Source organism: Malaclemys terrapin, chromosome 2, assembly GCF_027887155.1.
Source record: "Malaclemys terrapin pileata isolate rMalTer1 chromosome 2, rMalTer1.hap1, whole genome shotgun sequence".
Taxonomy (NCBI): domain Eukaryota; kingdom Metazoa; phylum Chordata; order Testudines; family Emydidae; genus Malaclemys; species Malaclemys terrapin.
Genome location: NC_071506.1, coordinates 232,985,083 through 232,999,443, shown reverse-complemented (window position 1 = coordinate 232,999,443; position 14,361 = coordinate 232,985,083). Strand labels below are relative to the sequence as shown.

The 14,361-nt window shown below is 43.5% G+C and overlaps 1 protein-coding gene across 1 annotated transcript in view; it reads right to left on the bottom strand.

Moving 5' to 3' along the window:
* The window catches only part of DGKB (diacylglycerol kinase beta), a 465,349-nt gene that overhangs the window by 412,692 nt on the left and 38,296 nt on the right, over window positions 1-14,361 (bottom strand). Inside the window, exon 2 of the mRNA XM_054021197.1 lies at window positions 3,297-3,373. Within this exon, the coding sequence (XP_053877172.1) occupies window positions 3,297-3,373 (77 nt within the window). The remainder of the gene's footprint in view (window positions 1-3,296; window positions 3,374-14,361) is intronic.

The following is a 14,361-nucleotide window of genomic DNA, read 5'->3' as shown; positions in this document are numbered from 1 at the left end:
ACTTCATGCTACCAGGAGTGGCCATAGAGAGGTGGGAAAGTGGTGAACCTGTGAGGAGTGCATGTACCAGCTGGAGGCAGAAAGGGTCAGGAGAATGGAGTTGCAGAGTCACTACCCCAAAAATTGGGGACAAGCTTATGGGAAGAGACTCTACACATTCATCTGCAGCATAGAAGGCTTACGGTGTATATACATATAAATAAAAGAACTGCAGCTGGCCCAGGTTAGCTGACTCAGGCTCGTGTGGCTATAAAATTGCAGAGTAGACGTTCGGGCTTGAGCTGGAGCCTGGGCTCTAGGAACCCGCGAGGGGGGAGGGTCACAGTACATTACAATTTTATATGCAGCCTGAGCTGAGTTAGCTGACCTGGGCCAGCCACGGGTCTTTTATTGCAGAGTAAACATAACCTCAGAGAGATGAAGTGGCCCATTTCATGTTAATGACATGATCTCAGCTAAATGAGAACACCCCAGGGTGATCAATACAGCTTTAAACAATGGCTCTGAGACACGTGAACTGCTCTATTAATCTCAGTGGGTGTTCTTATTCCTCTCCCCAGTGACTGCACTTGTGAGCCTGTGCTGTGCACCAAGCGTGCCCATTCGCAGCCCCTCACCTTAGTCTTAGCACTGGGTGCAAGTTCCAAGAATGCCTGTTCTCAGCTTCCCACACAGAGGCTCCTCCAGACCCCAGCTTACATGGGGGGCGTAGAGATGGGCCCCGCGGGAAATAGATACCTTTGTAAAGTAGCTTTACTAAGAGTAAATGTCCCCAAAAGTATAAAATCCCCTTGACATAGGTGGATAGTAGCAACACACCCCCTATTGCTCTCACATTTCTGACAAAGGCAGGACCTCAAACTCACAGTTCATAAGGCAGCTTAGGTTCAATGGCCACAGCATGTCCCCCTGAGCCACACAGTTGCTGAAACAGCCTACCTTGAAACAGTCTTGTTACAACAAGAGCCCTGGTCTTGCTATACCTAAACATTTCATTGTCTTTGGCTCCATCTACTTTCTTAACTTAACCTTGACTATTTCTTCAATAGAGCTCTTCTAAAGGGCCAGTGGGTGCCATGCACTAGCTGAGGTAAATCCTGAATAACTGAGATGAGTTTTAGGGGCTCATCCCCTAACGAGTCTAAAAGGCTGCTCCAAACTATGCCGGCTGACAATGACTACAGTGAGACTGAAATGACATCTGCGAATCAGTGGTCTTTACAGAAGCCTCAATCACATTCCCTACACCAAAAGCAGGAAGAGGGAATGGCATAGGAGCTGCTACAATCAGGTCCATGGCACTGGAGGGTCCCTCCCTACATTGGATAAGCCTCTGATGGCCAAGTTCATCATCTCCAATGCTGCACTAACTTCCCAATCTGACCACTCTGCACAGGTTTATGTGACTCTACAAGGTGAAAGACAATGAAGAAACAAGACCCCATGATTTCAAAACTCATTTTTGAATGTCAAAAAGATAATAATTGTACTGGAGCAATCTGATTATTAAAGTGGCATATAATGAAGAATTGCAGTACAACAGCACTAGAGTGGAATACAGCATTGAACCCACAGGGCAAAGGGAAGTCTGGAACATGAGATTGTTTAGGCACTTTTATCTCCATAAATATAGCACACTACAAAGTTTCATAGCATAGCTCCAGGCATAAAAATAAGGCAGATTCAAGATAATCAGTCAAGGACAATTCATTGCTCTACGGCAGTGGTTCTCAACCCACGGGCCGTTTGTGGCCCAATCAGCACACAGCTGATTGGGTAGTATATATATTGTGTGCATGTGGCCCATAATGATAAATAATTTGAGAACCACTGCTTTACAGATCCAGAGGTACATATAAAAATGTGTACAGATCCAGAGGTCAGGTAAAATTACTTATTATTGTATTTTACCGCCACAATTTAAAGTATCACACAAGATCTCAAAGTTCAAGGGGCTTTAGCTGGTTTACTTGCCAATGTTTAATATATACAATACAAAGTAATATATGGGAACTTATTCACAACATAAAGTTTACTTAGCACAAGTGCTCTCATATTATGAATTCCATATAAGTCTCAGAAAAATATGCCAACAAGGAAAATAAATATTGGGCTATTTAGCTATTTTGATATACACTATATGCATGTTCTAAAGAGCATTATCTGGCTTTATTCCATAGGTTTAAATAGAAAAATACTCAAAGATAAACAGAAATGCTTTTTCTTATATATATATATAAAATACTGATTAAGAACCCATATCCATACATGAGAACTTCCTACAAAGATTGAGGACAACACCAAAAGCAGCATAAATTTTGCAGCTCCCTGTTCAGCTAAGGATTCCCTACATATCACTAAAAAAAGTTAATATTTAAAAAAAAGTTTATGAAAACCAGTCAAGGTCCTACTTTTTAAGGCCTACATTTTAAGGCCTGAATGGACCAATGTGATCATCTAGTGCCCCTACTCCTCCTTAACAATAATGGGCATTATATCTGTGTCTGCTATAACTCCAAATCAGAATTCATATTCAAGGCCCTGTATGTAGCTTTTGTAGCAGCACTGATACAGGAAATGATTGCTGCTGGTTGACAACCATCACGCTGGACACACTGAGCTACCTCTCCTTACTACCACAATTACAGAACCTAACAATGCATTGGAGAATTTCCTAATATTACTCTCAGGCAATTTGCAATTCAGGCAAATATTCCTCACTCCCAAAATAATGATACAACAAGGTATTTGCGTCCTTATGTAGCTAGGATTAAGGTGGCATGTGAAGCAGCACCACAAATAAGCATTGCCTGATTTTCCTAAGTTTGTTTTGAATTTGGCGTTATGAAGTCCCACATCCCAGAAGGATATATGGAGCACAAGGCATTGTTCTGTGGCAGCATCTTAACTTCACCTCAAAGATTTTTGTAAGTGATTTTTTTTTGTAATAAAAGAGCAACTATAACTTTGTTTACACAAATAAATTACTCATCAGAATAAACATGAGTGTTCTCTGGCTTTTGAATGATGAACTAGATCACTTCTTGAGGTCCCTTCCAGCCCTACATTTCTATGATTCTATGAAATAATCATATTAATAAATCCTTTTAGTTAAATAAATCCTTTTTTTAGTTCTTCAGTATATGTTTTACTTTCAAAAGAATAGAGCATCATTCCAAGCAGCAAATTTGTATATAATTATCTATTTATAAATGCTTATTCTGCCATGCCATTTTTTAAAACATTTTTTTACATTAATCACATTTTTAAACCACTGAATAAAAAAGAAGAATTACCCCTTCAGGATTATATTTTGCTAGCACACCATTACCATGGAATTCTTCCAGAACATCCTTAATTTTCTTGGTGGAGTCTAGAACAAAATAGAAAAAAATAACAGGAAATTGATTTATACGGTATGAACTGTAGTCAAGAAAAGCATTATTTGTTTCAGATTGGGTTTGTGCTGTTGAGAATATAATCTCTTTTCAAAGTGCATGCGTAATCTCCTCTAGGAGTATGGGAATTACCAGCGCAGTAAGAAGAGAACATATTGTACCCTCCAATTTAATAAAAACAAAGACAAAAACCATTTGAAAAATTGTATACTCTGTGACTTAATCTTGGACTGTGGTTGAATGACACATTTCAGAAAAGGCTGTTCGCATCATGTCTTTAAGTCACTTTTGCACTCCCTTGATCCTGTGCCAGCTGCGGATCAGGCTAGTCCTCCCCCGTGTAGGTTAGATGTTTTCAGGCATAGGTCCCAATGGACACAAGGGTCATGAAAGCAGCCAGGACACACCAGAATGCAGGGAAGACCAGAGCAATGCCCATTCTCCACAACCATGCCTTCTATACCAGCCACAGGGAAGGGCATAGATGCCATTGCACCAACTCTACACAACTCAAGTACACCTCTACCTCGATATAACGCTGTCCTCGGGAGCCAAAAAAAACTTACTGTGTTATAAGTGAAACCGCGTTATATCGAACTTGCTTTGATCTGCCGGAGTGCGCAGCCCCGCCCCCCTGGAGCACTTCTTTACTGCGTTATATCCAAATTCGTGTTATATCGGGTCGCGTTATATCGGAGTAGAGGCGTATTCTCTTATCAGGGCCAGCTATGCAAGTGTTAGAGTTATTTTACCCCAGCAGAGTGATGCAAAGCAACACTACTGCAGAAGAGGTATGGCTCTTTAACTTGTCTATTTTATTTTTCCCCGCCGTTATAAATGTTAAACTGAAATAGAATGATTTTAAGCACTCCACGTGCAGGAATGCTCTGCGGGTATTGACTTGCAACTGGTAAATAATTTTCAACTGACATTCTGATTGCTCACTATTAATACAAAAATTTCAATAACTATTCACTGTGCAAATCCCTGGACTCGGATTCTTTCAAAACATGCCGTTCACTTACACATGACCATCTCATGTTAGTTCAGCTAACAGAAACTAACAACTCGGTCATGTCTTAAAATAGCTTTCAGTAGGCACCTTAAGTTACAAATAGCAGGCCTAGCTCTGTGGGGTTTTTTAAGTTACATCAGCAAAATACAATACTGTGGTAGCTTTTGAGAGTTAAAAGAAATTTACCATCTGCAAATTGACTTAAAAAAAGAAAATGCATCTTTAAATCAATAAATAGACCTGAAAAGGGAAATATGGCACCAAGGAGGAATGTATGTAATAAAAAAAAAGCCTTGGTTGTAACACATTACAAACTGAGGGGAAACAATTTCAGAGCAGTTCAAGCACTGTAAGAATTAATGCTTTCAGTTACATTATAATGAAAGTTCCGGACAATATAGCTCTGATGGTCTTTAGCCCACACAAGCCTCTCCAGCATGACAATATTGTGATCCATCAGAGAAGACTCCTCAGCCCCCTAAGAGCCTACCAATGAACCCCCTTGGCAGATATAATCTTTGTATTGAGGGATAGCCAAATAAGACACTATAATGAGAGAGACTGTTGCTAATTGCTGTCTTGTTCCATGATCTAAGGCAGGGGTCCCCAACACGGTGCCCGCGGGCGCCATGGCACCCTCTGGGGCGTCTAAGTGCGCCCGCATACTGGCTGGCAGACGAGCATCTGCTGAAATGCCGCTGACAAGCAGCAGCATCCAGAAGCGTCGCTGCTGAAATGCCGCCGATTTTCGGCAGCGAAGCCTCTGGACGACGCTGCTTGTCGGCGGCATTTTGGCGGCGACGCCTATTGACACTGCTGCTTGTCGGCATTATTTCGGCGGATGCTCGTCCGCCGCCACGGTCCTCCGTGGCTCGTCATCTGGCACTCGCCAGACGAAAAAGTTTGGGGACCACTGATCTAAGGTATGTGGATGCCCTACAATCTGAAATGCACCAAACAAGTTCACTTCATTTTCTAGACCAAAAAAAAAAAAATCTTTGTAATAAGGAAAACAGCACTGTATAATGTGAATTATACACTATGTTAAGAACGCAGATACAGGGCAAAATTAGCCCTATTTGTATTATTAAACATTAATGTGATTGCAGTGCCCAGAGGAGGCCTGAATCAATACAGTATTAGGGCCCCGCTGTGCTAAGTGCTGCATAAACTCATATTCCATGCACAGAAGCACTTCAGGCTCTAATGCCCTGATCCTACAAACATTTAGTCATCTGAGGAATTGCATGGAGAAAGCACTCAGTTGGATGAGATCCTTCCTTTTGGGCCGCATTCAGAGCTTGCTGTTGGACAACTTCTCCTCTTTTACTGGACCCCTCACACTTGGAGTCTCTCAAGGATCTATTCTACTAACCATCCTGCTGAATAACCATATGAACACACCTGTACTATATCCTAATCATTTCCCATGCTGATAGCGAAGTCATCCAACTATCTGAGAGCCTGGACTGAGATCAGAAGTGTATGAAAGGTGGATGGCTGAAACTAAATCCGAGGAACACAAAGCTGATGTTGGTGGGAAGACAAGTAGGAAGAATAGACAAATATAAAAATTCGCCCTTTGTGGGGCAGAGGCTACCCCCAAATAAAAGCCTCCCCTTTCTGAAGTGTTATAAGGTTGAGGCAAGGCTTTCTATCAGAAATGGCCGTACCTCTTCCTTCTTTTGTTTTCCCATCTGTATTTTTATTCATCTTTAAACAAACATTATATACACATGTAACTGTAATTAATACAGTGTTACCAACAAGTTGGATACGTTTCTTATAGCTTCAGAAAATTTTTAATTCTGCTCCCAGCAGTAGTGCTTAAAAAAAAAAAAATCTCAAGTAGAACAAAGATGCGGAAAGTTTCAGCAATACCATCTCTACCCCTTCCCTTTATGCATGCCAGCTGGACCCTGTGGTCTAATGACATACTTCTCCCATACTCTGCATACCTGTCATTGAAAAGGAGGGATGAGGGTCTAAGTCAGGGGTCAACAACCTTTGGCACGTGGCTCGCCAGGGAAAGCCCCTGGCGGGCCGGGCCGGTTTGTTTACCTGCCGCATCCGCAGGTTCAGCCGATCATGGCTCCCACTGGCCATGGTTCACCTTCCCAGGCCAATGGGAGCTGCAGGAAGTGGAGCAGGCCAAGGGATGTGCTGGCCACCGCTTCCCGCCTCCCCCATTAGCCTGGAGTAGCGAACTGTGGCCAGGGGGAGCCGTGATCGGCCGAACCTGCGGATGCGGCAGGTAAACAAACCGGCCCGGCCCGCCAGGGTGCTTACCCTGGCGAGCCGCGTGCCAAAGGTTGCCAATCCCTGGTCTAAGTTCTGCCTGGGTTGCCCCAGCTCCCCAGGAGTCTTTTAAATTCTGGACAGGCAGTATATTCATCATAGGCACAATGTGATGTATCTCCCAACAACTGAGGCATGGTCCTTTATCATTTCCCTTTGTTTATAGTCTTTCAAGCAGTTTTCAATCCATAGGACAGTATTAATATCCAATCCAACTTGAATGAATTTTTTAAAATGTCATGAGACAATATATCAGTTTTTTTAAAAAATCCAAATATATTATATCTACTGCCTGCCCTTCATTCACTAGGTCTATCAGAAAAGAAATGAAGTTCTCCTTTCACAGTTTCGGTAACATAAACCAATACTGGGAGCATGTTCAGCCCAGCTCGCTTTAATAGGTTTCCATAAAAGGACTTGTAAGATCATTTCCAATCATCATTACTACATGAAGACCACATCAAATAAAATAAGAAATATTGGTTTGGAAAGTTATAAGCCAGTGAAAACAGGAAGATCCAACGAAACACCTTCTCAACCATACTGATAATTAAAATAGCTAATGAGTAAATGCTTCCTGGGAAAACTAAACAAATTGCAAAATATGATGTAGATCAGACATAATTCAAAAAGGAAACAAAGCGATTAATCATCCAATGAATAATTATTATCCTTCTTTGTGAGGAAACCTTTCTAACAAGTAATTGATGTGGAAACACTGCTTCTGCAAGCAGGACTAAGTATTGATCAAAAGTAGGCAATTTCAACTTGTGTGTGTTTCTTTGGGGATAGGTAGATGAACATACATCCCATTTTGACTGGGACAGTCCCTTTTTTTAAGCTCTGTCCTGATCTTTTTTTTTGGGGGGGGGGCGCAAAAGTGATGATCAGTTGGCAAGAACAAATGGGACAAATGCCCACTTTTGGCCAAAAAGCGGGGCACACACCCTTACTTAGCAGGGCACAGAGGAATGTGCAGGAGGGACAAATGATTATGCCAGCTCTGCGGGGGAAAACGGGGAAATCAGGCCTCCAGGGAGCAGCAACAGCCATGGGGGGGGGGCAGGCAGGGCTCTGAGCAATTCCAGGCCCATGCAGGGGGCAAGCTGGGCTCAGATGAGAGCCCTGCATGGGGAGAGCGGGGAGCAGGATACAGGCCAGCTCCATGTGCGAGTGGGTGGCGAGAGGGACACGACATGGGCGAGCGGCTTGGGCCAGACCTACACGGTGTCCCATTTTCCCTTTGATAGGTTAGCAGGGGGTTAGATGGATTTAAGCAGGCTCTGGGTGTTATTTGGGGGCTATGGGACAGACAGGTTTGGGGGTCATGGCGAGGAGAATGGGGTGACTGTGGGAGGCGTTTATGTGGGGGTCTATGGCAGAAGGGGGCTGGGAATGCAGGGAATGGTGTGGAGATGCTGGTGGCCCCAGCTGGCTGTAGTTGTGTCTGGCTTCCTCCTGTGCAGCCTCTTCACCTCTCCTCTCCTCCCTCTGACTCCCTGCCTTCAACCCCAGCTCTTCTTGCAGAGACCAGAGATGTGGGACAGACTTGCCACCACCACACCAAGGATGGGGCAGGCTCGCTGGCCAGACTGGGGATGAATTCTGCCTGCAGCACTATGCCATGGCCCCATAGACTTGTCTCACCAATTACTGCTGGTCTCTGGGACTCTCCCTGCTTGTCATGCTGATGGGCACCCAGGCGGCTCAATGCCAAGCTGGTCCTGGTGCTGCCAAACGCAGAGCTTCGCCTGATGAGCTGGGCTGTGTGCATGGGCAGCAGGGTGGCTCTGATTTGGGGGGACTGAGTTCCCTCTAGCCCTAGCTACCTGCTGCCTATACATATTGAGAGACAATCCCTACCCCAAAAACCTTACAATCTCATTTGTCAGACAAAGAAGTCATCTTATTCATAATTTACAGATGGGGAACTGAGACTCAGAGATTAAGGATCTTATTCTGCACATTTAATTGTACAAACTAAGGGGCCTGAGTGACTTTAATGGGACTACTTTGTTAAGCACATAAACAAGTCTTCAGGAATGAAGCCTAAATGACTTGCCCAAGGCCACACTGTCAGTCTGTAGCACAGCAGCAAACTGAATCCAGGTTTCCTCAGTCCTAATACATGACCTTAAACACAAGACCACCATTTTCCTTAAATACATACGTTTATGCATGAAAATTCTAGTATGTAGAGGTGAAGAGATTGTGGTACAATGGCATTACTCAGGAGAGGGGAAAAACACAATAATCATCCAAAGTGAATGCCAATCGAACCACTGTGTGGTTCCAGTACATACTATTATGGCCATGGGAAGCCCCTTTGGAGTTTAAACATTTGCACATCAGACTTTATCTGTTGAAATAAAATGAGTGTGTTTAGGTTTTTAGTTAGCTTGTGGCTTTTTATGGCCAGTTTTGTTTTTCTGTTTTTGTTTTTCTGTTTTTATCATTACAATTAGTATGCAGTAATCACTTTATTATTTATTGTTTTCCGTGTGTTTTGAGACCTTGGTTGCACACTGTTTTATATCCCTGAAAATATGTTCTCTTGTGCTTCTTTGGACTTTGTTTTTTCTCTTTATGGATGTATCGCTTCCCTATTGAGCTTGTTAAAAGAAATAATGGAAATACAGTTTAAAGATCCCAAGAAACAATTTACCCAAGCTTCAACATTTCCTTCCCGTCAGACACAACAGTGACCTCGTTATGAGCCAAATCCTGCTCGTTTTACTCACATGAGAAGTCTTACTGATGTCTATGGGACTTTCACAGTACCACAATAAGATCCTAGTTTATGACGAGGGCTCCCAGGTGCTATGGTAATACAATTATTAAAATATTATTATTGATGATATCCAAATAAGTAGAGCAAGCAGGATTTGGCCTTGTACTTTTGTGGGGCAGAAAGGGGATGGGTGCCAGGTAATGTTAAAAATAAAATCACAAAAAGAAAACAAACAATTATTAAAATTGATAATTGGCAGAAAACAAATAATTAGAATTAATTGCTTCTCCTACAACTAGTTCAGGAAAATAAATCAAGAGATAGAATTAATTATTATGGTTACTAATGACACTGCATCACATAAAAGTTACCAAGGATTCTTTTTCCTATACATTATGGAATGCCACAAAATAAATAAATTAGCTTGACTTTGAAATCAAATGTTTATTCAAGTAATCAAAAATGATAAAAGAAACCAAACAATTCAATCAAGAATTATACAAATGACCTACTTCAAATAAAAAGAAAAATACTGACTGATACAATATAGCAACTTTTAAAGCACCCTCTTAAGTAAACATGAAATTCTAAAATATAAAATAAATTAAAACAAGGTTGGTTAACTATATTGAGCAGACTAATAGTTTAAATTGAATATAAAATTCAAAAAACTAGGAGCATCAACCACCATGGTATTCACTTGGTTATTTAAGATATTAACAGCATCAACAGTTTGTTTACCCTAATTAAGGTTAACTAGTAGCTGAGAATTTTTAATATAATTAAATGGCTAAATTTAAATATATAGTATCAGATAACGAAGTATACTTTTAAATGAAGTAACTAAATTATAACAACTATAATTCAACTTGATAGCAACACTTAATTAAAGAACAGTTTAGGACAAAACTAAATAGGACAATATAATTTAAAGTAATCAATTTAAAACAAAAGCTAGCTAAACCTTTTCTATTTCTTTACTTCTGTCTTAAGAAAAAAATATTCTGAGAGCTAAGTATGAGTTTTAGGCAAATTCACAGTCATATGATCATTATTGCTCAAAATTAATCAGTATTTAGATACACATACCCTAGTTGAAATGGTTACAACACATAACAAAAGCTGGGGTACAAGAATCATCCAATGTGATTATTATACAACAGTGCAGAGCAGATAGGATTAGCTTTGATTTGGTGGATTTAGTAGGCTAAAGGTTGGAAATGACAAAAAGATCATAATACAGCTAGTACATAAGGTTGTAATCTGAATTTTGGGCATGGTAAACAGTTTAGAAAAGTTGAGTTAGATGTGAGGGAGCTACTCTTGTCTTTCAGTTAATGTGGAGAAGCGAGAGACTTTTTAGATCTGAGGTGGGCAAACTATGGCCTGCGAGCCATTTTAAACTGGCCCAAAAACTCCCGCTGGGGAATGGGGTCTGAGGCTTGCCCCACTCCGGCATTCTAGCTGGGGCACAGGGCCAAGGACCGCACCACACAGCTCCCGGAAGCAGCTGCATGGCCCCGGTCCGGTGCTCCAACCAGGGCACAGAGTCGGGGGCCGCATCACGCAGCTCTCAGAAGCCATGGCACAGTTCCCCTCCGGTGCTCCAGCTGGGGAGCAGGGTTGGGGGCTGCTCCACGCGGCCCCTGGAAGATGCGGCATGGCCTGGCTCCGGCTCCTATGCGCTCCAATGGCCCCGCTCCAATAGACCCCTGTGGCGCTCCAATGGGAGCTGCAGGGGTGGTGCCTGCGGGTGGGGCAGCGTGGAGAGCTGCCTGGTCGTGCCACCACATAGGAGCTGGAGAAGGGACATGCCGCTGCTTCTGAGAGCCACTTGAGGTAAGCGCTGCCCGGAGCCTGCACCCCTGAACCTCTCCCCACACCCCACACTCCTGCCCCAGCCCTGATTCCCCTCCCTCCCTCCAAACCCATCAATCCCAGCCCAGAGCACCTCCTGCACCCCAAATACCTCATCTCCAGCCCCATCCCAGACCCCACACCCCGCAGCCAGAGCCCTCACAGCTCCCCCTTTTCCCCCCGGCAGCCCAACCCCAATTTTGTGAGCATTCATGGCCCGCCATACAATTTCTATTCCCACATTTGGCCCTCGTTCCAAAAAGTTTGCCCACCCCTGTTTTAGGTACAGATGGTCACAGACAAAGCACACATACATATAATGTATAAACACTATCAGGAAAAGTATGATATGCAGAAAAGTAATGAAAGGAGCACAATACTTAGTAATTAGAATAGACAAAGGTAAACCAGTAGCAGTTACCATTCACACACAAAAATGGAAATGAGGCTAGTTTGGAGTGTAAAGAATTAAAGCAGGGGTGGCCAAACTTACTGACCCTCTGAGCCGCATAGGATAATCTTCAGAAGTTTGAGAGCCACAGGGCGCGCCTGCTAGGGCTCGGGGCTTCTGCCCCGTGGGGCGTGCCTGCTGGGGCTTCAGCCCCACTTCTGCTGAAGCCCCAAGCCTCAGCACACGTGCCCTGAGCCCCGGCGTCCCCCCATGGGGCTAAAGCCCTGAGACCCCCTTCATCACAGGGCAGAAGCCCCTACCCCCCACCATCCTGCCACAGAGCAGAACATCCATCTACCAGATTGGGCAGCGTGTGGGGGGAACGGGGGCAGGGAGGGATTCACAAGCCACACTTTAACTGTAAAAGAGCCACATGCAGCTCATGAGCCGCGGTTCAGCCACGCCTCGATTAAAGCATTAGGCAACTCTGGGCTGGTCTACACTACCACTTAAGTCGATGTAACTTATGTCACTCAGGGGTGTAAAAAAGACACCCCTCTGAGCAATGTAAGTTACATTGACGTAAGCACTGTCCACACTGACGCTTGTCATCAGGAGACGCTTTCCCACTGACATAGCTTCCGCCTCTCACGGAGGTGGAGTAATTATGTCAACGGGAGAACGTTCTCCTGTCTGCATAGTGTGTCTTCACCAGGTGCACTGCAGCTGCGCCAACGTAGTGCTCTAGTGTAGACTTGCCCTTTGTAGTTAGAAAAATATGATAAATAAAGTTAGCATAAAAGTATTCTAAAATGTATAACACACATCCCAAATATGATTGAAGTGAGATTCTGAAGTTAAAAGATAACTTTTCTCACTCACCCACTGTAATATTAAAATGGGGCAAGATCTAGAAATGCTGCTCACATGGCAGGTAATTCACACATGCAAAAACAGCATAGCTGCAGAGGGTAAGTGTGTAAGATACAGGGCACAGCAAAACAGTAATTTAATGAAGTTAAAGTTAGGAATTTAGTTAAAGCAAATCAAAACAAAAAATAATCAATGATTTTTCCCAGTCTGAACACAATTAGTTTAGATTTAGTTATGTACTTAACAAATCAAGGATTTTAAGGATAGCTCTTTTAAGCAGTAAGCCAAATAATTTAGTAAGTCAAGTGAAAGGAGTTCTGACAGATACAAGTGAAAACCTGTAGTTTAAATCAGTATTAAGTCAATTTTAGTAGGGGTGAAAGTAAGGCGATATGGGCCAGTATGGTGTACTGGTAAAAAGTGGCCGCCTGTCCTGGCCTGTACTGCTGACTTTAAAGGACCCTGCAGCAGCGCTTTAACGTCCCTACCCCTTTTGACCCACCTCACCCCCCGGGCTGCTGATGGCGGTGGGGGAGGGGGCAAAAGGAGCAGCTACCCCGGGGCCGGTGATTTAAATCACCGTTGGCGGTGCGGGCAGGCTGGCTAGGGGACACTGACCCCCACAGCCCTGCCCCTTCCGCCTGAGGCCTAGCCCCTTCAGGGGAGGGGGGGGGAAAGCAAAGCTGCCCCCTCCCCCGTACTGGTAAGAGAGAAATTTTACTTTTGCCCCTGGTTTTAGTTACAATGTTGTCAGATTCAAATGCTATAAAAAACTTAGTCCAGTTACATTTTTAGGAGAATTTCCCCCAATTTAAAACAATTTTAAGGCTCTATTTCTTTCCTACTTCTAGTATAATTTTTCTTGGTGTCTATTTGGGATCAGGATATCTTTACAGTATCTATGGATGATATTAAGTTTATTAATTCAAAGATTCAGAAGAACGGTCTGAATTTAGGAACAAGAATCTGAACTACAAGGGAATGCAGGATTCTAGAAAGGCAGTATTTACACTTTCGCAGGCCAAATTCTGCTTTCCTTCAAAGCACAGAAATTCCCTATGGAATCATATCAGTAAGTATTGACTTAAATCTTTGTATGCTTTAGATCAAAGTGGGATTTATTTCATGCTTCCTTCTGTTGTCTGGGGAGTCTTCAGGTGTGGTGAGGATCTCTTCCTTGATGTCTTTGATTTTCAAGAAAGCACTTGCTTTCCTAAGGCTGCTTATTTTGGGGATTTTGGACCTCTAAGGGAATGTCTACAAAACAATTACACATCCGCAGCTGGCCCATGCCAGCTGACTTGGGCTAGTGGAGCTTGGGCTAAAGGAGCTGCTTAATTATGGTGTAGAAACCCTCCCACCTCACAGGGTCCTAGAGCCCAGACCCAAGACCAAGCCTGAACATCTTCACTGCAGTTAAAACAGCCCCTTAGCCCAAGACCCACAAGCCTGAATCAGCTGGTATGGGCCAGCCTCTGGTTTTTAATTTCAGTTAGACTTCGGGTACGTCTATACTTACTTCCTGGTCCGGATGTAGGCGATCGATCTTCTGGGATCGATCCCGGAAGTGCTTGCCGTCGACACCGGTACTCCAGCTCAGCGAGAGGAGTACGCAGCATCGACGGGGGAACCTGCCTGCCGCGTCTGGACCCGCGGTAAGTTCGGACTAAGGTACTTCGAATTCAGCTACGTTATTAACGTAGCTGAATTTGCGTACCTTAGTCCGAAGTGGGGGGTTAGTGTGGACCAGGCCATAGTGTAAGATTCCAAAACCTGTGTTCTAGCCAGTAAAGGACTT